Source organism: Bos taurus, chromosome 3, assembly GCF_002263795.3.
Source record: "Bos taurus isolate L1 Dominette 01449 registration number 42190680 breed Hereford chromosome 3, ARS-UCD2.0, whole genome shotgun sequence".
Classification (NCBI taxonomy): Eukaryota; Metazoa; Chordata; class Mammalia; order Artiodactyla; family Bovidae; genus Bos; species Bos taurus.
The window spans coordinates 50,178,030-50,205,401 of record NC_037330.1 but is presented as its reverse complement, the minus strand read 5'-3'; the positions used below and the strand labels follow the sequence as shown (position 1 = coordinate 50,205,401).

The window sequence follows — 27,372 nt, the reverse complement described above, 5'->3', positions numbered from 1 at the left end:
GTAAAGTGGTCTGGTATTCCCATCTCTTGAAGAATTTTCCACAGTTTGTGGTGATCCACACAGTCAAAGGCTTTAGTGTAGTCACTGAAGCAGAAGTAGCTTTTTTTGGAATTCCCTTGCTTTCTCTATGATCCAGTGGATGTTGGGAATTTGATCTCTGGTTCCTCTGTGATTTTTTTTTTCTTAATGTGGTTAGTTATATTAATTAACTTTCAAATGTGGAGTATAGTTTTTTTTATGCATTCTTGAGTATGATTCACTAATATTTTGTTGAGAATTTTTACATCTATGTTCATGAAAGATACTGGTCTATAGTTTTCTTTCTTTATAATGTCTCTGGTGTTGGTATTAGGGTTATGCTAGCCTTAGAGAATGAGTTAGTACTTCCTCTGTTTCTATCTTCTAAGCGAGAGTGTAAAGAATTGGCATAATTTCTTCTTTAAATGTTCAATAGAATTTACCAATGAACCCATCTGAACCTGGGGCTTTCTGTTTTGGAAAGTTATTAATCATTGATTCAGTTTCTTTAGTGGATATAGGCTTATCCAGATTATCCATTTCTTCTTGTATGAGTTTTGGCAGATTGTGCCTTTTGAGTAACTGGCCAATTACATCTAATTTTATTTAAATTCATGGACTAAGAGCTGTTTATAATATATCTGTATTATCCTATTAATGTCCTTGATATTTGTAGTAAAATCTCCTTTTTCATTTCTCATATTAGCAATTTATATCTTCTCTCTCTTTTTTTGTTAGTCTGGCTAGAGGCTTATTGCTATTATTAATCTTCATGAAGAGCCAGTTTTTGGCTTTGTTGATTTTCTCTATTGATTCCCTAATTTTAATTGCTACTCTGGTTTTTAGCATTTTTTTTTTCTTCTGCTTAGTTTGGATTTGATTTGCTCTTGCTTTTCTAGTTTGTAAGATGGAAGCTCAAGTGATTAATTTTAGATCTTTCTTCTTTTCTCATATATGCATTCAGTGCATAGATGTTCCTAAGCAGTGCTTTTGCTGCATCCCATGGTTTTCATGTTGCATTGTAGTATTTAGCATAAAATGAAGTTTGTCACTTATGTGATCATAAGTGACAAAATTTTGTCACTTATGTGAATATATGATTATATATTGGGCTCAAGATCCAGTATTATTAAGCAATGATTATTTTTCTCATTCTTTTTAATAATTGATTTGAGGTGCATTTATTCTTCAGTTATACCCACTGTGAGAGTGAAGTGAAGTCGCTCAGTCGTTTCCGACTCTTAGTGACCCCATGGACTGCAGCCCACCAGGGTCCTCCGTCCATGGGATTTTCCAGGCAAGAGTACTGGAGTGGGGTGCCATTGCCTTCTCCACTGTAAACAATTCTAAATAACATTCCAGGCATACAGTTTTTCACATTAGAATAAGATTGAACAATAGCTTAATGTTGCTTTTGTGTTTAGGTTACACATTTGGATATGACTATTCGTGGGCACAGGGGAGAAATGGAACAGAAAATAATTAAACTAGAGGGTACTGTGGAGAAATCAGAATTGGAACTTAAAGAAAGCAGCAGACAGGTAAATTATTAAAAATTATGTCTTAAATTATTTTAAAAATGACTCCTTAACTATAAACATATACTATTCACATAAAATGGCTTTTGACTAGAATACATACAGTAAAAATACTGCATTTGAACTGTGCCACACAACTTGTGGGATTTTAGGTTCCCAGTTAGGGATTGAATCTGATCCCTTAGCAATGAGAGTGTGGAGTCCTAACCAGTGGACTGCCAGGGAATTCTCAATGATGCATAATTTTAATTATCTTGTACTTGCTACGTTATATTCATTTTCTTCTCTTAAATTTTCCCCCAGCTTTATTGAGGTATAATTGAGAATAAAAAGTGCCATGTATTTTAGGTGTACAATGTCATGTTTTAATGGACATACACATTTTGAAATAATTATCAGAATTAAACTAATTAGCATATCTACCACCTCATATAGTTACTTTTTTTTTTTTTAATGAAAACACCAAGTGTGCAACATAGTATATTTTAGTTATACATATAAGCATCTTATTAGGCACAAAATTCTGATACTTATGTCAAAGTTATGTTTGTCTCAAGAAAAACACATTTTAAAATTTTGCCATTTTAGATATACAAGTTTAAAGCTTGACTTACATGGATTACAGTTATGATGGAAGAATTATTTTTCTTTATTTACATTAACATTGCTCTGTTTAAAATTCAGATAGAAAGTTTGAATGAAAAATTGCAAAATTCCAAAGAACAACTTCGAGAAAAAGAGTTTATAACACTACAAAATGAACAAGAGATAAGTCAACTGAAAAAAGAAACTGAACGGACACAACAAAAGATGAAAGAAATGGAGAGTGTAAGCAAATTATTTTCCTCCTAAGGAACAAGGTTGATACAGATCTTTGTTTTAAACTGATTGGTTTTATATGTGATTGGTATTTAATATGCACAGAAACTGGCTAATTATTTGTGCCAGATATCTATTAATTTCCTTATCTTCTTAATTACTTTATGATTGGTGAGTTACCATGTTATTTGTCTTTACATTCCCTATAGGCATTGGCATGATATCTCTTACATAGTAAATCCATGATATATGCTCACTTGGTCGATAAATAAATATTTTAATTGAGAACCTACTATGTGATAGAACTGAAGATCAGATATTACTAGGATGCACTACTTTGTCCTTGAAGAACTCTGTTCAGAGAATGAATTAACAGATAACAGTGTATTATTGATGTCAAGTACTTCGAGTTGCCAGATGAATTTTGATAACTTCTTATTATCAGTTTGCACATGTGTTGACTTCTGAACCCATTCTACCCACTTGCCTTTTTAAAAAGTGAATTTGCTTCTAAGAGCTCTTGTAGATGTAACTTTTTCTTGTTTTTAAATACTATGCTCAGTTTTAAAACTTACTGTGTAGCTCCTTCTGGTGTTTGATTAACTGATTTTCTGTCTCTTCCAGTCATAAACTCTACAAGGGTAACTACTTTATTTCCTGTTTTCTCCTTTATCCTCAATACCTATAATAGTACATAGCACATAGTAAGCATGAATAAATATTAGTTGAATTATATATATATATATATATATATATATATATATATATATAAATTAAGCAGGGTCTCTGAGAGCAAGTTTGGGTTCTAGTGAGAAAAAGAAAAAGATTGTTGACTCAGTTGTTTCATGTTCTCAAACAAGGGCTGGCTAAAAGTATTTACATGAGGTTTATACTGATACACAATGGGACCTGGGGCCCCCATTCTAGACATCAGGTTCCTTGTGCTTTGTACTGGTTTCTTTCTTTCTTATCAGTCCTAAAGTTAAGTGTCATTACCTACCATCTTATCTATGTCATCAAGCTGATTTAGAACTAATTGACTTTTTACTGAATTTTTTTTCTTCTGGAAATAGAACTTTACTAGGGATTTAACTTGAAGAAGGCAATGGCATCCCACTGCAGTATTCTTGCCTGGAAAATCCCATGGATGGAGGAGCCTGGTAGGCTGCAGTCCATGGGGTCGCTAAGAGTCGGACAAGACTGAGAGACTTCACTTTCAGGAAGCATTGTAGAAGGAAATGGCAACCCACTCCAGTGTTCTTGCCTGGAAAATCCCAGGGATGGGGGAGCTTGGTGGGCTGCCATCTGTGGGGTCGCACAGAGTCGGACATAACTGAAGTGACTTAGCAGCAGCAGCAGCAGCAGGAATTTAACTGAGGAATGTAAAATATTTCAGAGAGAATAGCAGCAGTCCCAGTAACAAATTTCACTTTTGCAGAGAATAAGGTCGTTCTTAACCCAGCTTTGTGGATTAATGGTGGGCTTTATTTATACTAGTATTTTCTCCATCTTTGACATGGATAATCAAATATTAACTTCTTCTCTTTATATTATTATGTATTCTGTCATGTTACTTCATACTGTTAAAGGATTATGCAGCTTGCATGTTGAAGGCGTGTAAAATATACCAGTGAGTCCTAGATTTATTACAGTACTTTTGTCATTTTCTTACTATTAAAAAAGTTTTCTTTTCTGAATATCAGTTTCACAGTGGTTTATATTCATTGTATATTAAACTATATAGACATTTAGTTGGGAGGGAGTATGTCACTTATTAAAAGAGAAATCAGAGTAAGAAATAGGTTATCTGGGTCATTTTATTTTGAAACCTACAAATGTCTTGTGTACTTCAGGTTATGAAAGAGCAGGAACAGTACATTGCAACTCAGTACAAGGAGGCCATAGATTTGGAGCAAGAATTGAGACTAACTCGGGAGCAGATGCAGAACTCTCATAAAGAATTGGTGGAGGCTCGTCATCAACAAGTCCAAGCACAGAGAGAAATAGAAAGGCTCTCAAGTGAACTTGAGGAAATAAAGCAACTCTCTAAAGAGAAAGTAATTCCTATTCTAATTTTATCTTATTGAAAATCTTAGTTTTTAACATTTGCTTGTTTTGACAGTAGAATATTGTTCTTATAAAAGTTGTTCCACAGCAGTATAAATGTACTTAAAAATAGTTAAGGTGATAAATTTTGTTTTATGTATATATTACTCAAAAAAAAAAAAAAAAAAAAAACCTGTGTTATATTTAGCCTAGCATTGTAGTGTAATCAGGAAGTCTCTCAGAACTGAATTTTAGTCAAACTGGTTAGTTTTCAATAATATAAGTTACAAAGCACTTTCAGACTTTGAACTGAATTTGAGCTACCCCTGGGACAGAAAAAGAAATCTAATGCATATTTTTTAAGTAAAAAGTTTTGCATTTGTAGCCATTTATAGATGAAAACTATCTAGATTTATAACTATTAGAAACCTGCAGTCTAGAACCTTGGGGAGGAAAAGTGCTTTTAAATAGCAAGACTACTAATGTAAATTGTATTTCTCTAGTATTACATAGAAAATTAACAACTTGCCTTAAAAATATTTAGATTAATATGCTTGGCTTAATTACTTAGACTTCAAGAAAAATTATTTATTGATATTCTACAAAAGTTCTTGTGATTTTTCTGCTTTCTACTATGGTTCTATGGTTCTAATTAAGTATGGATTTTGAATAAAAGTGTTTTTACATTTAGTTTTGGTTAACCTGATGACATTTTTATTTACATTTCTGGATGGTTAGACTAATAAAAAATATATAGGGGATTTTTATTAGACTATGTCAGGTACTTGGGAGTCTACTAGGAGAAGGGAAGCTATCTACTTTTATCTCATTTCTGTCCTTATCAGTGATATCTAAATGTAATATAATTGATTTTATCTGATAAACCAAGCTCAATTAATCAAATAACTAAATGAAAGTGGAGAATTATTAAGAATGATTGTTTAAATATTATATTTTAACCCCAAACTCTAAATTTACAGTCATTTGTTAACCTTTTAATGTGGGACCAAATCTTGGCTTTTTGTATATGGGTAGGGTCACTTGATAACATTCCACCTAGTTTTTCTTGCATAAACCACACTGATATGCCATCATCTATAGCTTCCAATTTGGTTTTTTAAGAGTTAAGAGACATTCATAAATCAGTCAGAGGACAACATCTCTTATATTTTGTATGAGATTTCCCACAATATTTTACAACTAATTAGGTAGCAAACATTTGTGACTCGTTGAATTGTCTCAAAGCATATAACTTATTTTTCATATAAAAACATTCCTTTTGCATGTGCATTTCATCTGTATTCATAATGTATAATAAAATTACATAATTGTAGTCGCAAACACAGCTGTCATAGATATGTTTGATAAATGCACAACTGTAGATAAGCAAACAGCACATATGGTGAGCAAAAATACTTAGGCATGTCTAAAGAGGAGACTACTGTCTGCTAAAGCTCAGTGTTCCATGGTTATTAGTTTATTTTACAAAAAGCATTGATTAGTGAACTTATATTAATAAACAATATATAAACAATAAACAATAAACAATGATACTTTCCCATTAGTACTCTCTTAAATATCTCGATTAAATTCTAGATTGTTACACTTTATAAAGTATACATTTAATAAGGTAACTGTGTATGAGTGTTCATACAGTATTACAAAAGATTGAAGTACTTCCATAAGTGTGCTGAATTGTTTAGCTACAATAACCAAATAAACAAGTAGTGTAACCTTTACTTAATATGTCATTTTCAAGGAAGCTCATGGAAAATATTTAGCTGAAGAACTGGGGGCTTCTCAAGTACGTGAAACTCAGTTAGAAGCAAGAATGCAAGCAGAAATCAAGAAATTGTCAACAGAAGTAGAATCTCTCAAAGAAGCATATCATCTAGAGGTAAAGAAAAATTTAATTTGTTCCATTACTCCCTGCTAAAGTGTGTTGATCTATCTGAACAAAGTATAAATCTAGCTTTTAAATGTTTATTATAGAGAAATACATTTGGTCTTTTCATTTCTGGTAGGCTGAACATATTATTTTCGCTTCATATTCCAGTGTACTAATACTCTATGGGTTAAGAGCTTGAATTCTTTAGACAGGCATACTGGTTCTAAATCTCAGTTCATTACTTGGTACTTATGTAACCTTAGGCAACTAACTTAACATCTCTGACTAAAATGGATATAATAATGCTATCTATTTCATAGAACTGTGTGGAGGATTAAGTGAATTAATGTAGTTAATGTTCTTACACCAGAGCCTGGCACATTATTATCATTGTCATAACTTTTTATAAAGTAACACTTGTCAAAACTACCTGGAGGTATTTAATAACCAATGTAAACAGTTTCATGTGATGTCAATCTATTAATGTGTGGTAATTTTCAAGGTTTGCTCTGATCATAAGTTAGAGCAGCAATACAATAATTTGCTCTTCATCAGTATGTCCTGAGCCTTTACAGAGATGGACAGTGTTATCAATTAGAATAGCATTTCTTGTCTTTTTTAAAACTGTATTTGAAGATATTCAAATTTAAGTTTCCTTATAAAGTGTTCTAATAAAGCATTTTTGTGGATGGTGCTTGTTGCAAATGTTGTTTAGTCACTAAGACGTCCGACGCTTTGTGACCCCATGGATTGCCTCACACCAGGCTCCTCTGTCCTCCACTGTCTCCTGGAATTTGCTCAGATTTATGTCCATTGAGTCAGTGATGCTATCTAACCATCTCAAAGACATTTATGTTAAACTCGTTTTGAGGAAGTTTGGTTAACATCTTTTTGAGGAATAAATTGCGTTTTTGGTTAACATGTCTTGCTTAAATGCATTTAGAGTCAAATTTCTTTGAAAACGTTGTGTCTGCCAAACAAAACACGTTTGCATGCTCAATCCAGTCCTAAGGCCAAGAGATTACAACCTTTAGTCTTTGGAGATAAAAGTGAATGCTGATGAGTTCAGCATAATTATTTGATGTTAACTGGTCAACTTGGTGACCTTCAGTAATAATTGGTCCATCTCAAGAATTTGCCAGCAGCAACTCAATAAGCTTTTTTTACATGGTCTATATTTCTACTTTTATTTTAATTATCCAATTTTTTAGTTTTAGTTTTATAAGCCTCTTGAAATTATTTATAAGCAGATAGTACAAAAAATGAATTGTAAAAATTGGTTCTAGTATTGCTGTTTAATATCTGGTATTAATATTTTATATGCAGCATATGAAAATACCTAATATGGACACTTTCACAGGGGCTGCCACTGGTGGCTTTGAGGCTGTTAGGGATGAAGGCACCCAGCACAAAGCTTTTCTGGTTAGATCCCAGACATATAGGTCCAATTAACTCTCGTGGTGGTATAGAAGGTTGAAAGCTCTACATAGGAACATGATGTGAATGGAAGAGACCTGTCATTATGCAAACAGTATGGCACTCATAAGCAGACAGTAAAAACACTCATCTCAAAGAGACCAGCACTTGTGTCACAGTGTAAGTTAGATGCTTGTGGAACAGCTTTTGATAAATGAGATCTTCCAGCCAGACAGTGATTCCCTTGGACCCATTACCTTATATTCATGATCAGATTGGATCACCTCCCATCCTGAGGCTCCCCAAGACTTTTGAATAGTTTTTCAATGATCCTTACAGAAAGACACCCTCCCAGAGAAATGCAGTATTTATATACAGTGCATTGGATCTCTGCTGCTGTTGCTGCTAAGTCGCTTCAGTTGTGTCTGACTCTGTGTGACCCCATAGATGGCAGCCCACCAGGCTCCCCCGTCCCTGGGATTCTCCAGGCAAGAACACTGGAGTGGGTTGCCATTTCCTTCTCCAGTGCATAAAAGTGAAAAGTGAAAGTGAAGTCGTTCAGTCATGTCCAACTCTTTGTGACCCCATGGACTGCAGCCTACCAGGCTGTCCATCCATGGGATTTTCCAGGCAAGAGCATTGGAGTGGGGTGCCATTGCCTTCTCCGATTGGATCTCTAGGAAACACCAAAGTTATCAGTGAAGAATATGGCAAATGACTTAAAGGCTACTGTGAAGTAATTTTGTATGGCTTGATAGTAAAGCTCCTAGAACCAGTTTCTGTCTCTGCAAGGTTCCAAACATTTGGAAGAAGCTGACCAGTGCCCCGAAACCCTTTTCCCTATCCATTTACACAAGTTACAGCATGCTATTGGTTGCAACATTATTGAGGGTTACAGAGCTCTTGTGAAGTAAATTGAAAATGAATCTGCTAACATACCTAGAGTCCCTCAAAAACATAGTCATGAGGATAATATGAATTTGCCCAAACCTGTGGGAACCTTTAAGGAATGCAAAGAGTGGATAATAAAATTTTCCAAAAAAGAACCTTCAAATAGGAGTAATTAAAATAAATACTTGCAGGTTAAAAATATATATATAGGTTTGTTGTGGTTGTTCTTAAGAAAGATGTTTTTAAGAAACACAAGCTGGAATCAAGATTGCCAGAAGAAATCAATAACCTCAGATATGCAGATGACACCACCCTGATGGCAGAAAGTGAAGAGGAACTAAAGAGCCTCTTGATGAAAGTGAAAGTGGAGAGTGAAAAAGTTGGCTTAAAGCTCAACATTCAGAAAACGAAGATCATGGCATCCAGTCCCATCACTTCATGGGAAATAGATGGGGAAACAGTGGAAACAGTGGCTGACTTTATTTTTCTGGGCTCGAAAATCACTGCAGATGGTGACTGCAGCCATGAAATTAAAAGACGCTTACTCCTTGGAAGGAAAGTTATGACCAACCTAGATAGCATATTCAAAAGCAGAGACATTACTTTGCCAACAAAGGTTCGTCTAGTCAAGGCTATGGTTTTTCCTGTGGTCACGTATGGATGTGAGAGTTGGACTGTGAAGATGGCTGAGCGCCGAAGAATTGATGCTTTTGAACTGTGGTGTTGGAGAAGACTCTTGAGAGTCCCTTGGACTGCAAGGAGATCCAACCAGTCCATTCTGAAAGAGATCAGCCCTGGGATTTCTTGGAAGGAATGATGCTAAAGCTGAAACTCCAGTACTTTGGCTACCTCATGCGAAGAGTTGACTCATTGGAAAGACTGATGCTGGGAGGGATTGGGGGCAAAAGGAGAAGGGGACGACAGAGGATGAGATGGCTGGATGGCATCACTGACTCGATGGGCGTGAGTCTGAGTGAACTCCGGGAGTTGGTGATGGACAGGGAGGCCTGGCGTGCTGCGATTCATGGGGTCACAAAGAGTCAGACACGACTGAGCGACTGATCTGATCTGATCTGATGTTGTTTGAATATAAAATGAAAGTATGTTATTAAATAGGAAAAGGGATTGATAATTGTTAACTAATTTTTAAAATACAGGTTTTAGAATTGTCAGGAAACTCAATTGCAAAGCTGATTTTCTCAATAAAATGAGATTTTTAAAAACTTTATTATGGAAAATTTTTAACATAATCAGAAGTAGAATGGTATAAATTTTCCTATATATTGTTATTGTTGTTCAGTTGCTCAGTCATGTCCTACTCTGCTACTCCATGGACTGTAGCACACCACGCTTCCCTGTCCTTCACCATCTCCCAGCGTTTGCTCAAACCCATGTCCGTTGAGTTGGTGATGCCATCCAACCATCTCATCCTCTGTCGTCCCCTTCTCCTCCTCTGTCATCCCCTTCTCCTCCTGCCTTCAATCTTTCCCAGCATCAGGGTCATTTCCAGTGAGTGGGCTCTTTGCATCAGGTGGCCAAAGTATTGGAGTTTCTGTTTCAACATCAGTCCTTCCAATGTATATACAGGGTTGATTTCCTCCAGGATTGACTGGTTTGATCTCCTTGTTGTCCAAGGGACTCTCGAGAGTTTTCTCCAGCATCACAGTTCAAGGATATCAAATCTTTGCTGCTCAAGCCTTTTTTATTGTCCAGCTCTCACATCCATACATGACTACTGGAAAAACCAAGCTCTGACTATGCAGACCTTTGTAGGCAACAAAATGTCTCTGCTTTTTAATACTATATCTAGATTTGTCATAGCTTTTCTTCCAAAGAGCAAGTGTCTTTTAATTTAATGGCTGCAGTCACCATCAACAGTGATTTTTGAGCCCAAGAAAATAAAGTTTTTCACTCTTTCCACTGTTTCCCCATCTACTATCCATGAAGTGATGCAACCAGATGCCATAATTTTCATTTTTTGAATGTTGAGTTTTAAGCTAGCTTTCATCAAGAGGCTCTTCAGTTCCTCTTTGCTTTCTGCCATAAGGGTGGTATCATCTGCATATCTAAGGTTATTGATATTTCTCCTAGCATTCTTGATTCCAACTTGTGATTCATCCAGCCCGGCATTTTGCATGATGTATTCTGCATATAAGTTAAATAAGCAGGGTGACAGTATACAGCCTTGACGTACTCTTTTCCTGATTTGGAACCAGTCCATTGTTCCATGTCTGGTTCTAACAGTTGCTTCTTGACCTGCATACAGGTTTCATAGGAGGCAGGTAAGGTGGTCTGATATTCCCATCTCTTTAAGAATTTTCCAGTTTGTTGTGATCTACATAGTCAAAGGCTTTTTCATAGTCAATGAAGCAGAAGGAAATGTTTTTCTGGAATTCCCTTGCTTTTTCTGTGATCCAATGGATGTTGGCAATTTGATCTCTGATTGCCTTTTCTAAATCCAGCTTGTACATCTGGAAGTTCTTGGTGCATGTACTGTTGAAACCTAGCTTGAAGGATTTTTAGCATTACCTTGCTCTCATGTGAAATGAGCATAATTGTACAGTAGTTTGAACATTCTCTGACATTGCCTTTCTTTTGGATTGGAATGGAAACTGACCTTATTCAATATTATGGCCACTGCTGAGTTTTCCAAATTTGCTGGCATATTGAGTTCAGCACTTTCACAGCATCTCTTTTAGGTTTTGAAATAGTTTAGTGGAATTTCATCACCTCCACTAGCTTTGTTTGTCTTGATGCTTCCTGCTGCTGCTGCTGCTGCTGCTGCTGCCAAGTCACTTCAGTCGTGTCCGACTCTGTGCGACCCCATAGATGGCCTCCTACCAGGCTCCTCTGTTCCTGGGATTCTCCAGGCAAGAACACTGGAGTGGGTTGCCATTTCCTTCTCCAATGCATGAAAGTGAAAAGTGAAAGTGAAGTCGCTCAGTTGTGTCCGACTCTTAGTGACCTCATGAAAGCCCACTTAACTTCACTCTCCAGGATGTCTGGCTGTAGGTGAGTGATCACACTGTCGTGGTTATCTGGATCATTAAGTTCTTTTTTGTATTTGTTGTTGTTCAGTCTCTCAGTCGTGTCTGACTCTGCATCCTCATGGACTGCAGCATGCCAGACTTCTGTGTCTTCACCGTCTCCCAGAGCTTGCTCAAACTCATGTCCATTGAGTCAGTGATGCCATCCAACCATCGCGTTGTCTTATCATCTTTTTTGTATAGTTCTTCTGTATTCTTGCGTCTCTTAATATCTTCTGCTTCTGTTTAGTCCATACTGTTTCTGTCCTTTATTGTGCCTGTCTTTACATGAAAAAGGTTACCTTGGTATCTCAGATTTTCTTGAAGAGATCTCTAGTCTTTCCCATTCTGTTGTTTTCCCTTATTTCTTTCCTATATATTGCTCAGCTTCAATAATTTTCAACTCATGGCTGAGTCTTGCAACCCCATGGACTGTATGTAGCATGCCAGGCTCCTCTGTCCATGGGATTCTCCAGGCAAAAACACTGGAGTGGGTTGCCATTTCCTCCTCCAGGGGATCTTCCTGACCTAGGAGTTGAACCAGGGTGTCCTGCATTGCAGGCAGATTCTTTACCAAGAAGCCCGCTCATGGCCAATTTTACTTAATTTGTAAGAATGTTGACTATTTATTTTATATAAAAGGAAATTTGAGAATGAAGAAGAGTGCTGTTATTAATTACACCAGAATACCAGGCATAAAACCTAGATGATTGTAGGTAAACTGGGAAGTATGATTACCATATCTTTAACCTCTCTCATTTCTCTTTTTTCCCTCTCTCACATATCCTGTAATTTTGAGGGATGGAAATCCAAAACATGATTGTTTCATCAATAAGCATTTCAATAAATATATCTGAAAGATAAGAACTATTTAAAAAATATAACCACAATGCCATTTTCATACTTATAATTTGATTATAATTCCTTGATATCATCAAACATGTAGTCATTGTTCAGATTTCCTTCTCCAATGCATGAAAGTGAAAAGTGCAAGTGAAGTCGCTCAGTCGTGTCCGACTCTTAGCGACCTCATGAAAGCCCACTTAACTTCACTCTCCAGGATGTCTGGCTCTAGGTGAGTGATCACACTGTCGTGGTTATCTGGATTATGTCTTCCTCATAAAGGTCTTTATAGCTGATTTCTTCAAATCAGTATCCAAAAGTAGTCCATTGTACTTAGTTAACTGTTCTTAAGTAAATTTAAGACTATTTTCCCTCTAATATGTTGTTTGTTGAGAAATCATATTTGTAACTATAAACAATTTGCTTTTATTTCAAGGGGAAATGGAAAGTATTAGAATGTTATTGAAACCAACTTCATCCTATTTTCTTTCTTCCATTCCTTTTCAATTTGGGGGCTGTGTAGATGATTTCACATCAGGAAAACCATGCAAAGTGGAAGATTTCTGTTGATTCTCAAAAGACTTCTGTTCAGCAACTAAATGAACAATTAGAGAAAGCAAAACTAGAATTAGAAGAAGCTCAGGACACTGTAAGCAGTTTGCATCAGCAAGTCCAAGATAGGAATGAAGTAATTGAAGCTACAAATGAAGCATTACTTATTAAGGTAAGTGAACATATAAAATACATAAAGCAGAACTATAATGAAGTAAATTTATGACTGATTTCCCCATAATCAGAATTCCTGGAGTTTGTAGAACACTTAATAACCAAAAATTGACCTTTGAATAAAAGGCCCTTTATTTAGAAGATACTGAATTTGGAGATTATTAATAAGGAATGTATCATATTGCCTTAAGAGAAATAATTATGATCAAACATGAACTTTAAAAACTTTTTTTTGGTGAGAACATTTAAGTTCTACTTTTTCAGCAAGTTTCATTTATACACTGGTTTTATCAACTATAGTCATCATATTATACATTAAACCCTCAGTCATCTTATATCTGAAAAGCTGTACCCTTTGAGCAACCTATTTTGCTCACCTCCCAATCTCCTAGTCTCTGGCAACCACTCTCCTGCTATTTCTATGAGTTTGGATTTTTTTTTTTTTTTGAGATTCCACATTCAAGTAATATCATGCAGTATTTGTCTTTCTCTGTTTTATTTCACTTAGTGTAATGCCCTAAAGGTCCATTGATGTTGTTCCAAAGGGCATATTGTACATTCCATTATATATATGTATTTACCACATCTTCTTTATCCATTCATCAATGGGTACTTTTTTCCTTATCTGAGCTAATTGTGAATAATGTTGCAATGAACACAGGAGTGCATTTAATAACCTGTTTTCATTCCCTTTGAATATATACCCAGAAGTGGTGTTGCTGGGTCATATGAGACTCCTATTTTTCATTTTTGGAAGAATCTCCACGCTGTTTCCCTTAGTGCTTGTACTAGGTAGCTTGCCTACCAACAGTAAACATGGTCTCCCTTTTCTACATACCCTTGCCAACACTCATTTCTTGTCTTTCTATTGATAGCCATTCTGGTGGGTGTAAGGTGATATCCCATTTGATGTTGATATGCATTTCCCAGAAGATTAGTGATATTGAGTACCTTTTCATGTACTTATTGGCCCTTTGTATATCTTCTTTGAAAAAATGTATATTCAATTCCTCTACCTTTTTAAAAACTGAATGGTTTGTTTCTTTGCTATTAAATTATATGAGTTCTTTATGTAGTTTAGATATTAACTGCTTATCAGATAAATGATTGGCAAACATTTTCTCCCATTTTGTATGTTGCCTTTTTACTGGTTTCCATTGCTGTGCAAGAACTTTTTAGTTTGTATAGTCCCTCTTTTTTATTTTTGCTTTTGTTGCCTTTACTTTTGTTATCAAATCCAAAAAATCATTGCTATGCCCAATATCAAGATGCTTACTCTCTAATTTTTCTTCACTCTCAGTTTCAGTTGATTTTTGTGTATGGTGTAGGACTGGGGTCCAGTTTCATTCTTTTGCATCTGGCTGTCTGGTTTTCCCAGCATGATTCATTGAAGATAATTATTCTTTCCTGATTGTATGTTCTTAGTTCCTTTGTCATAAATTAACTGGCTATACATGCATAGGTTTATTTCTGGGCTATCTATTTTGTTCCATTTATCTGTGTGTCCATTTCTATACTACTGTGTACCATAGTGTTTTTATTATTGTTACTATAGCTTTGTAATATGGTTTGAAATCAGGAAATATGATGTTTCCAACTTTGTTATTTCTTAGAATTGCTTTAACTATTTAGGGTCTTTTGTGGTTCCATTCAAATTTTATGATAGCTTGTTCTATATCTGTGAAAAATACTGTTGAAATTTTGATAGAGCCTCCTTGTCTTGTTCCTGATGTTAAAGGAAATGCTTTCAGTTTTTCACTGTTTAGGGTTATGTTAACTGTGGACTTGTTATATATAACCTTTATTATCTTGGTGTACATTCCCCCTGTACCCACTTGTTGCATTGTGCATTTTCATCATAAATGAATATTGAATTTTGTCAAATGCTTTTCTCCATCTATTGAGACGATCATATAATTTTTATCTTCTTTTTATTAATGTGGTATCACATTAATTTGCAGATGATGAACCATTCTTACGTCCCTGGAACTAATCTCTCACGTGATCATGGTATATGATTCTTTTAATGCATTGTTGAATTCAGTTTGCTGTTACTTCTTTTAAATATTTATTTATTTTAAAATACTTTTTATTGATACTGGAATATATTGTTTTACAGTGTTTTAGTTTCTGATGTACAGCAAAGTGAATCAGTTTTGGGAGGTTTTTTAAAATTATTATTACTGATTCAGTCTCCTTACTGGTAATTGGTCTATTGAGATCTCACTTTATATTTCTTCATTATTTGGTCTTGGTGGGTTGTAAGACTTATCTGTTTTTTTCTTGGCTGACCAATTTATTAGTGTGTAATTGTTCATAGTAGTCCCTTATGATCCCTTATCTCTTTGGTATCAAGTTGTAACATCTCTTTCATTTCTGATTTTATTTAAGTTCTCTCTCTTTTTCTCTTATTAAGCCTTGCTAATGGTTTGTCTATTGTGTTTATCTTTTTTAAGAACTCAGCTATTAGTTTCATTAATCTTTTATATTGTCTTTTTAGTCTATCTTTAATTTATTTCCACTCTGATCTTTATTTCATTCATTCACCTAACTTTGGGCTTAGTTTGTTCTTCCTTTTCTGTTTCTTTAAGGTAGAAATTTAGGTTGTTTTATTGATGTCTTTCTTGTTTCTTACTATATAAATACAGTGTTTATCACTATAAATTTCCCACTTGCATCTGCTTTTGCTATGTCCCATAAGTTTTGGTTTACTATATTTCTATTTTAATTTGTCTGAAAATAATTTTTTATTTTTCTCTTGGTTTATTCTTTGACACATTGGTAGTTACATCACATGTTGTTTAATCTCCACGTAATTGTGGGTTTTCCAGTTTTATTCTTGTAGTCGATTTCTGGTTTTCTACCATTGTGGTTGGAAGATGCTTTATAGGATTTTAATCTTCCTAAATTTGTTTTTGTTTTGTTAATCTTCCTAAATTTATTAAGACTTGTTTTATGACTTAACAGATGATCCATCCTGGAGAATGTTCCATATTAACTTGAGAAGAATATGTACACTCCTGCCCTGTATTGGATGAAATATTCTGTAACTGTTAAGTCCATTTGGTCTAACTTACAGTTCAAGTCCAATGTTTTCATAATGATTTTTTGTATGGATGATCTATCTATTGATGAAACTAGGGTATTGAAGTCCCCTATATGCTTATCTCTTTCTCCCTCTGGTCTGTCAATACTTACTTTATATATTTGGGTGTTCCTGTGTTTTTTAGGTGCAAAATATATACAAATGTTATTCTTTTCTTAGATTGATTCCTTTAGCATTATATAGTGACCTTCTTTGTCCCTTGTTACACTTCTGGCATAAAGTCCAGGGAGACACTTGTAATTTGGAACAGGCTTGAGGGAGAAGGTAGAGAAAGTGTCTTCTGGCTTCCCTGGTCTTTCAGGTGCCCCTTGTTGTTTGTTGTTCAGTAACCAAGTCGGGTCTGTTTGTGACCCCATGGAGTGCAGCATACCTGGCTTCCCTGTCCCCCATCATCTCCCAGAGTTTGCCCAAGTTCGTGTCCATTGAATCAGTGATGCTATCCAACTATCTCATCTTGTGTCACCCTCTTCTCCTGCCTTCACTCTTTCCCAGCATCAGGGTCTTTTTCAGTGAGTCAGCTGTTCACATCAGGTGACCAAGGTATTGGAGCTTCAGCATCAGTCCTTCCAAAGAGTATTCAAGGTTGATTTCCTTTAATATTGACTGACTTGATCTCCTTGCTTTCCAAGGAACTCTCAAGAGTCTTCTCCAGCACCACAGGTACCCCAGATGCATGCTAAAATAGAAGCCTGACCTTTGCACAGAAACTTTTAAAGTATGAAAATAGACCTATTTTGGAGAAAGTCTGGGAGATGGACATTTTCTTGCTTGCTTCTTCTGTACTGAATTCTATGATGTTAACCATGGTACATCCTTGCAAGCCTGTTAAGAACTGCTTCTTTGTTTGCTATAATCTTGTGGGTCTCGGACGCAGGCCCCATTGGCTTTCACAGCTAAATGTTTTGAAAACCCATTGCTTACATGGAAGTCTTAAAAGTTGGAACACTACATGTGGGATCCAAGCCCTTTACTCTTAAGGAAGAAACTGAAAGCCAGATGTTCCTTCCCATTGTATAGCCGGTTCTTGGCATGGCCTTTATGGCAAAAGTGAAGTTCAGCTTTCCTGTTAGTTTTGATGTGGACTTTCTCATTCACCCAGTGTGTAGATGTTTCTCAGCTAGTTTTTTCAAAGGGAATTGTTCCTTGTACAGTTGTAGATTTCATCATTTGTACATGGAAGGAGATATGAAAGGAGCCTATATTGCCATCTTGACCTGGCCAGTTGAATCATGATGTTTACTTTAGAGGGTTTTAAAATTTTTTTTTTAGTTATAAAAGTATGATAACTCATTTACAGGAGACTTGGAAAATACAGAACAAGATTACATATAGTTACACTATATATTACAATTTTTTAAGTAGATAAATTAAGATTTTTAGTTGGAGTTTCAATATCAAACTCTCAAAAATTAATAGAATGAGTATACAGAGAAGAAGGATATAGTAGACCTGAAAAGCTCTGTGTACCAATTCAACATAATTAAGATTTATACATTTTCACACATGAGTAGGATACAAGTTATATTCAAGTTCCCATAGATTGTAAACTAGGAGACACTAAAACATATCCAAAGACATAAAACAAGGTTCAAAAATTTCATGGTCTAAAGGTATTGAAATCATAGAGTCAGTTCTGTTATCACTGTGATATTATGTTAGAAATCAATATCAAGAGATATTTGAAAATAACCCATATCTTTTCAAGTGCAATGTGACATTTGCCAAGAGAGAGCTTCAACTTAGCCATCAAAAGCCTCAATTGAAAAAAAAAAAGCCTCAATAAAGTTAGACTGAAAAAAAACAGAGGGTAATTGCAGAGGAGAAAGCATTTAATGAGAAATTAATATAAAAATGAGAAATTAATGTTAAAGGTACCGTAAAAAAAAAATCCCATGTATTTGGAAGTTTAATGTCAACTTTTAAATGATGGATGTATCTAAGAAGCCATAACAAGGAAAATTAGAAAATATTTGTAATTGAATGAAAATGAAAAGAGAATTTACCAGCATTTATTGCATGCAGCTGAAGCGCCTCGATGCAATTAAATACAATGTGGAGTCTTTAATGAGGTATGAAAACAAATAATGGGCAGCATAAAATTCTGTGAGATTTGAACATCATCTGTACTTTAGTTAATAATACTGTATCACTTGTTAATTTCCTGTGTTTTTTAAATAACATAGTATTTCTTTATATTCTCAGAATTGGATTAGAAGTTTCAAGCCTCATTCAAATTTTCTTTTTAAATCACTAAGATAATACATTTTCTGGACTTTTACCAGTAATACTAGATGCCAAAATACATGACACTATATCAAAATTTGAGTGAATATAAATTAGAACTCTAGCATTCTGTTCATACTAAGCCAAACAAGTAGAATCAAAGTGTCATAAATTTAGCTAGGCAAAAATTCACAATTTTTATAAAATACATATATTATACATACTATATATATATGTTACAAAAGCCTTTCTACTACACTTGAAATGTCTTGAGAAACAACAACAAAAAAGAGAGAAATTGGAAAACATAAGCTAAATGAAATGGGAGCATTGACTATGAAATAGAAAACATGAATCAAACTAGATAAAAGTAAAAGATCATCATATAGTTCAGTTGTTTTTAAACATGGCTGTTCACTAGAAATACATTTGGCACTTTGGAGAAGAGTAGCAATACCTGGGCATTTTTATTTTTCAAAAAATTCCAAGATAATTTTGTTGTGCATCTGGATTTTAAAAAGTGAATACAGGTTTTTCTGTTAAATGGTAATTTTAGTGATATAGAATTCTGCTCTTTTCTGTTGACCAATCATGATACAATGATATTAAGAAAATAGTAATTATATAATCATAATACTGAAAGATGTTTATCAGTTTTCATAGTCAATAGCCAGACAAAAAATAAAAAATAATCACAGTTGCAAACCATAATGGAAACATAATGAACCTCACAATATGAAATAATTACATACAGTTTTGGGCATAGAGTAATACGGTAAGTGGCAGTGTATATGTGCACATGCTCTCATCTGCCCATCCAGTCTATGTCTTTTGATTGGTGCATTTAATCCATTTATAGTTAAGGTAATTATCACTATGTATGATCCTATGATCCTGTTGGGCTTCCCTGGTGGCTCAGATAAAGGATCCACCTGTAATGTAGGTGACCCAGGTTCAATCCCTGGATTGGGAAGATCCCCTGGAGGAGAGCATGGCAACCCATTCCAGTATTCTTGTCTGGAGAATCCCCATGGACAAAGGAGCCTGGCGGGCTACAGTCCATGGGGTCACAAAGAATCTGAACAACTAAGCACAGCACACCACATGATCCTATTACCATTTTCTTTTTTTCAATTAATTTTTTTATTGAAGGATAGTTGCTTTAAAGAATTTTGTTTTCTGTCAAACCTCAACATGAATCTGCCATAGGTATAAATATGTCCCGTCCCTTTGAACCTCCTTCTTGTCTCCCTCCCCATCCCACCTCTCTAGGTTGATACAGAGTCCCTGTTTGAGTTTCCTGAGCCATACAACAAATTCCTGTTGGCTACCTATTTTACATATGGCCTATTACCATTTTCTTAATTGTTAGGGGTTTATTTTTTGTAGGTCTTTTCTTTTGTGTTTCCTGCCTAGAGAAGTTCCTTTAGTATTTGTTGTAAAGTTGTTTTGGTGATGCTGAATTCTTTTAATTTTGCTTGTCTGGAAAATTTTGGATTTCTCCATCAAATCTGAATGAGAGTCTTGCTGGATAGATTATTCTCAGTTGTAGGTTCTTCCCTTTCATCGCTTTTAATGTATCATGCCATTCCCTTCTGGCTTGGAGAGTTTCTGTTGAGAAATCAGCTGATAACCTGATGGGAGTTCTCTTGAGTATTATTTGTCATTTTTCCCTTATTGCTTTTAATATTTTATCTTTGTCTTTAATTTTATCAATTATTGTGTGTCTCGGTGTGTTTCTTCTTGAGTTTATTTTGCCTGGGACTCTGCATTTCCTGAACTTGGTTGATGATTTCTTTTCCCATATTGAGGAAGTTTTCAGCTGTTATCTCCAGATATTTTCTTGGGTCCCTTCTCTGTCTTTTTCTGGGACCGCTATAATGCAAATGTTGGTGCATTAACTTAGACTGTCTACATTTTTTTTCTTTTTTTTTTTTCATTCTTTTTTTTATATTCTGTTTTGTGGCAATCACCATTCTGTCTTCCAGGTCACTTACCTGTTCCTCTGTCTCTTGTTGTTTCCTTCTAGTGCATTTTTCATGTCTGCTTGTTTGTCCTTAGTTCTTCTAGACCTTTGGTAAACATTTCTTACATCTTCTTCATTGTTTACCTGAGATCCTGGATCATCATCACTATCATTAGAAAATGCAAGATTATATTAAAAAAATATTTTTACTGGTTTTGAGTACATATGTGATTTTTCAGATAGACTCTTGGTAGTTATTCACCCTTATTGATCATGGCAGTTTATTATTGAATTTGGAATTAATATCAGTATTGATGCATAGGAATAATTTAATATTAGTTCAAATTGCCGATATGTATGATTAACATTGTCAGCGAAGACCTTAAAAAAGACCAACCCCACTGATAGTTGTGAAGCAATAAATGATTTTATAGTAAAATGGAAGTTATTGAAAAGCAAAGAAACTCAATTATTACTATGGAAATACTTGTATTATTATGCTAAGCACTTAAATTCCTTTTATAAAATGCTTGATATTGACTTACCTGGTGGTCCAGTTGCTAAGACTCTGCACTCCCAGCGCTTAGGGCCTTGGTTCTGTCTCTGGTCAGGAAACTAGATCCCACATACCACAACTGAGTTCTCATGCTGCAACTAAAGATCCGATGTGTGGCAACTAAGACCCAGTGCAGCCAAATACATGATTTTTTGTTTTTAATGCTTGATATTCATAGTACTATAGGAAAGTTGAATAAACAGAATCCAGAATTATGTTTCAGGTGAACCCTCTATACTTTTATTGAAATAGTAATATACTTAGTGTTCTGGGGATTTATAACATTTATACAAAATTATAAAACGTCATTGCAAAAAATTCAATCTACAAATTTTAAAGATTCTGCATAGTATATCTCTGTCACTTATTAGTAGTAATCTCTGCTCACTTGTTAGATATTACCAATGAGATAAATACAGTGGATTGCACTTATCAATTATTCAGCAGTGTGTAAATTCAGCTACTTAGAAAGTTGTCAAAATATTCTCAGAATAGCAGCAATTCTTAAATGAACTATAGATACATAGATCTTAGAACATGTACCATGATTAGCCAGGATAGCAGGCAAAAAGTAGAGTTTCTTTGTTTTCTTCTTTTTTTTTTTTCTTTGTTTTCTGACAATAGCTCTCGAAGTCAATTTTAGCTGGCTCTAAGGTCTAGTTTGGAGAGAGAAAGAAGAAAAACTAAGAAAAGAGCAGAAGCTGGCATAAATGTAACAATTAGAAGTAACTATAAATAGTGGAAAGCTATTCACTGAAAGCAGCAGTAAATGACAGAGAACAGGAACAGAAGTGAGGGAGAAGAGAAGAAAGAACACTGAGGCAACTGATCTTTTCAGTTTAATAGCCTAAAAAGTACCCTAGTATTTGAGTGTGTCTTCTGAAGGCCATAAAACATCAGTGTATTATGGCCTACTACAGTAAGGATCACAACAATGAGCTGCTTTGAGTCTTAAGAAAAAGGTGAATTATGTTTAATATATTTGGTTTACTACATTTCTTCATAAAAGTTAGGTGTTGAACTCTAAGTTAAATGGAATCCTACTTATCTGAGATACCACATTTCTTAGTGTGACTGAATAACACACAGAAGTTTAAAAGAAACTTAAACTGCACATGACCTTATATATGTGAACTTTATAGTTATTTCATTAAATAATTGTGGTTATAACAATGTGAATACAAAATTTGCTTGAAAAAATTGGCACTTATGCCACTTATAAATCAAGTTTGCCTAGAATAAAGAGGTATAAAGACAGCAGAAGTGAAATATGAATTTTGCAATGCACACTGTGGTTATGACAGTTTTAGCTATAAGCATAGTATTTTTAGAAAGAATGGAAACTATCAGTTTAAAAGTGACTGGTTTAGAAATATGCATCTTATGGATACCTGTAAGAAAAGGAGAATGTATTTGAATAGGGGACTATTATACATATTATATAACTTTTGAAATTAAAATGTCCTCCCTTTATTTTTTTGACTTGATTGCTTTTCAGTATATACAGTCTCAATTCTTGGGATCCCAGAGTTAGGTCACAGGACACAAATGACGGACATGGAAAAACAGAAATGAAAAGTTTATTTAATAAGGATTGATTTATTAAACATTATTAATTATTTAAAGGTTTTAAAAATTTACTAGTAAAGATTTCTTGTGATGATGACATATACAGCAAAGTAGCTAATATGCATTTATTTCCTATTACAAATTCTGAAGGACGTTATTTTTTGTGTGTATATATGTTAGATTGACAAATGATTGTGTACCTTTTTATACTTTTGCAAAAAAAATTTATATGTAAGTTTTCAGTCTTTAATAGAAATTTATATTGTCATCAATACTAAGAAAAATTCTATAAGGAACATACAGTTTTCATGGAGTTCCTTATATAGTTTAAACATAATGCTAATGACTAGATCAGATCAGATCAGTCGCTCAGTCATGTCCGACTCTTTGCGACCCCATGAATCGCAGCACGCCAGGCCTCCCTGTCCATCACCAACTCCCGGAGTTCAATTGTCCCAAAATGAAGGGTTTTAACATAGTTTTAACTATGTAGTTTTAACATAGTTAACAACCCACATGCTATGCTATGCTATGCTATGCTATGCTAAGTCGCTTCAGTCGTGTCCGACTCTGTGCGACCCCATAGAGGGCAGCCCACCAGGCTCCGTTGTCCCTGGGATTCTCCGGGCGAGAATACTGGAGTGGGTTGCCATTTCCTTCTCCAGTGCGTGAAAAGAGAAAAGTGAAAGTGAAGTCACTCAGTCGTGTCCGACTCTCAGCAACCCCATGGACTGCAGCATACCAGGCTCCTCTGTCCATGGGATCTTCCAGGCAAGAGTACTGGAGAGGGGTGCCATTGCCTTCTCCAACAACCCACATGAGTTGTTATAAAAAGAATTCTGTACTGTACTAGAGCCAAGTTTAACTTAGATGCCTTCTAAGTCTATGATTTTCTAAGTAATTCATTTATTTAACAGATATGTAATCAGCACCTACTATGTACCAATTTTTCTATAGGAATCAGAATTAACCAGATTACAAGCCAAAATTTCTGGACATGAAAGGGCAGAAGACATCAAATTTCTACCAGCCCCATTTACATCTCCAGTAGAAATCACGCCTGATATTCAAGATTCAAAATTAGCTAAGCATTCTCACACAGCTTTTTTCAAGTGTAGGAAACTACGTCGCTCTATTAGCGCCAGTGATCTTAGTTTCAGAACTCATAGTGATGAAGATCTTTCTGAAGAATTACTACAGGACTTAAAAAAAATGCAATTGGAACAACCTTCAACATTAGAAGAAAACCAGAGAGATCTACCTTATACCCAGTCAGACTCATTTAAACCTCTCACATATGACCTCAATGATGATAATTCTGAGAATAATGACTTCAGTACTCTGAGTGGAATGCTAAGATACATAAACAAAGAAGTGCGACTATTAAAAAAATCTTCTATGCAAACAGGTGCTGGTTCAACTCAGGTATGTATTTCATACGTTAGAAGTTACAATAATTTGTCTCCAATGAGGATCATTTTCTTTTTTTAAGGAAAAAATGTATACATTTAAATAAAATACTCATGTCATTAGGTGATGTGCACAATTATTGAAAGTATGAAAAAACTCCTTGTAAGTTCAGAATGCTTTTACCTAGACAAGTAGAGTTGAAAATTTAGCTTTGAAAATTAATTTTTGTTAAAATAGGTTAATATTTGATTAAGTAGAATCTCCGAATACTTGATTCGGAGAAGGCAATGGCACCCCACTCCAGTACTCTTGCCTGGAAAATCCCATGGACGGAGGAGCCTGGAAGGCTGCAGTCCATGGGGTCGCTGAGGGTCAGATACGACTGAGCGACTTGACTTTCACTTTTCACTTTCATGCATTGGAGAAGGAAATGGCAACCCACTCCAGTGTTCTTGCCTGGAGAAACCCAGGGATGGGGGAGCCTGGTGGGCTGCCGTCTATGGGGTCACACAGAGTCGGACATGACTAAAGTGACTTAGCAGCAGCAGCAGCCATACTTGATTAAAGACCAACTCTACCTCATATTAGGAAAGTATTTTGAACTCCAGAGTACTGGAGAATGTTTTTTGGAGTGCTAAAATAGTTGTGTTCCTAGACTTCCTGGAAACCATTCTAGTAAAGATTATTCAGGTAGCCTTTTGTTTTGGTCATAGGCTTCCATAGTGACTCAGAATATCGCATTCACATGATTTTTCTACTTGCATTATTTCTTGAACATACCATACTGAAGAGGCAACTTTATCGCTGCTACACATACATTACAGACTACTTGACATTGTTTATAAGCAGTTAATCTATAGTTTGCACACAGAAATAAAGATTTCTTTCAGGTAATTTTACGTTTTTTGAAATGTCCGTTTTCCTCATTTCAAACATATCAAAGTAGGTTTGGTGGCCTAAAATGTTTAAAAAGTGTTTTTTGAATGGATCCAAGACAGACTCATTTCGGTTCAGTTCAGTTGCTCAGTCGTGTCCGACTCTTTGCAACCCCATGGACCGCAGCATGCCAGGCCTCCCTGTCGATCACCTACTCCTGGAGTCCACCCAAACCCATGTCCATCGAGTCGGTGATGCCATCGAACCATCTCATCCTCTGTCGTGCCATTCTCCTCCTGCCCCCAATCTTTCCCAGCATCAGGGTCTTTTCAAATGAGTCAGTTCTTCACATCAGGTGGCCAGAGTATTGGAGTTTCAGCTTCAGCATCAGTCCTTCCAGTGAATATTCAGGACTGATTTCCTTTAGGATGGACTGGTTGGATCTCCTTGCAGTCCAAGGGACTCTCAAGAGTCTTCTCCAACACCACAGTTCAAAAGCATCAATTCTTCGGCACTCAGCTTTCTTCACAGTCCAACTCTCACATCCATACATGACCACTGGAAAAACCATGGCCTTGACTAGATGGCCATTTGTTGGCAAAGTAATGTCTCTGCTTTCTATGCTTTCTGCTTTCTTTTTATATGCTGTTTCTGCTTTCTTTTTATATGCTGTCTAGGTTGGTCATAACTTTCCTTCCAAGGAGTAAGAGTCTTTTAATTTCATGGCTACAATCACCATCTGCAGTGATTCTGGAGCCCAGAAAAATAAAGTCAGCCACTGTTTTCACTGTTTCCCCCTATTTGCCATGAAGTGATGAGACCGGATGCCATGATCTTAGTTTTCTGAATGTTGAGCTTTAAGCCAACTTTTCCACTCTCTTCTTTCACTTTCATCAAGAGGCTCTTTAGTTGTTCTTTACTTTCTGCCATAAGGGTGGTGTCATCTGCATATCTGAGGTTATTGATATTTCTCTTTGCAATCTTAATTCCAGCTTGTGCTTCTTCCAGCCCAGCGTTTCTCATGATGTACTCTACATATAAGTTAAATAAGCAGGGTGACAATATACAGCCTGGACGTCCTCCTTTTCCAAATATTTGGGAACTAGTTTGTTTTTCCATGTCCAGTTCTAACTGTTGCTTCCTGACCTGCATACAGGTTTCTCAAGAGGCAGGTCAGGTGGTCTGGTATTCCTATCTCTTTCAGAATTTTTCACAGTTTATTGTGATCCACACAGTCAAAGGCTTTGGCATAGTCCATAAAGCAGAAATAGACGTTTTTCTGGAACTCTCTTGCTTTTTCTATGATCCAGCGGATGTTGGCAATTTGATCTCTGGTTCCTCTGCCTTTTCTAAAGCCAGCTTGGAACATCTGGAAATTCACTGTTCACGTATAGCTGAATCCTGGCTTGGAGAATTTTAAGCATTATTTTACTGGCGTGTGAGATGAGTGCAATTGTGCGGTAGTTTGAGCATTCTTTGGCATTGCCTTTCTTTGGGATTGGAATGAAAACTGACCTTTTCCAGTCGTGTGGCCACTGCTGAGTTTTCCAGATTTGCTGGCATATTGAGTGTAGCACTTTCACAGCGTCATCTTTCAGGATTTGAAATAGCTCAACTGGAATGCCATCACCTCTGCTAGCTTTGTCGCAGTGTTGGAGCTTTTATTCATTTCTCCACATCCTTCCTTACATGATTAAAAAGAGCTTAATTTGGAACTCCCTGTTGGCCTATAGGGCTTCCCTGCTGGCTCAGATGGTAAAGAATTTGCCTGCGATGGGGAGACGTGGCTTCAATCCCTGGGTTGGGAAGATCCCCTAGAGGAGGAAATGGCAATCCCACTCCAGTATTCTTGCCTGGAGAATCCCCATGGGCAGAGGAGCCTGGCAGGTTACAGTCCATGGGGTCTCAAAGAGTCAGACATGACTGAGCGACTAAGCACAGCGGCTAGCCTAGTGGTTAGGATTCCAGGCTTTTACTGGATTCATCCCCTGGTCAAGGAACTGAGATCCCACATTGTTAGTTTCCTTTCTTGGATTTTCTTAATGGTTAATTATTTTGTCAGTTCCATTCACAATAAAGCCTCTAGCAGAGTAGTATTTTGCTTTCAGGTTTTGACAAAAGCTTCAAAAACTCACAAAAAGTTACACACACACACAATTTTGAACACAATTTCAAGAGTTCACACAAATGTCAAGTTAAAAACTCCTGCTTTAAAGCAGTGGAAGTGTTGTGAGTTAATTAGCTGATTGACAGTTTATTAGGAATTTGAAAGAAGTATTGTTTATCCATTTTGTTTTCAAAAAAAAAAAAGCAGTTTTCAAAATATGGTCTGTATACCATGCAGTAAGATAAAAAATAAGAATGAGAAAATCAGTGATTAGGTAACAATTAAAAGTGTAAGGAAAAAAAGGATGAAGTGGGAGTACAAATAAATACTTAGAGACATGGTAACATT

The 27,372-nt window shown here is 35.6% G+C and overlaps 1 protein-coding gene across 8 annotated transcripts in view; it reads left to right on the top strand.

Annotated features, from left to right (window-relative positions):
• Nucleotides 1–27,372, top strand: part of CCDC18 (coiled-coil domain containing 18) — a 173,194-nt gene that overhangs the window by 84,676 nt on the left and 61,146 nt on the right. For 7 of the 8 annotated variants that reach the window (XR_009493921.1, XM_015464582.3, XM_059885077.1 and 4 more), the window contains 6 exons: nt 1,443–1,559; nt 2,241–2,384; nt 4,229–4,432; nt 6,181–6,318; nt 13,009–13,209; nt 23,589–24,056. Coding sequence is in view for 7 of the 8 variants with exons in the window: in XM_015464582.3 (XP_015320068.2) it covers nt 1,443–1,559; nt 2,241–2,384; nt 4,229–4,432; nt 6,181–6,318; nt 13,009–13,209; nt 23,589–24,056 (1,272 nt within the window). In the remaining variant the exon portion in view is untranslated. The remainder of the gene's footprint in view (nt 1–1,442; nt 1,560–2,240; nt 2,385–4,228; nt 4,433–6,180; nt 6,319–13,008; nt 13,210–23,588; nt 24,057–27,372) is intronic. The other variant, XM_059885079.1, reaches the window with a different exon arrangement.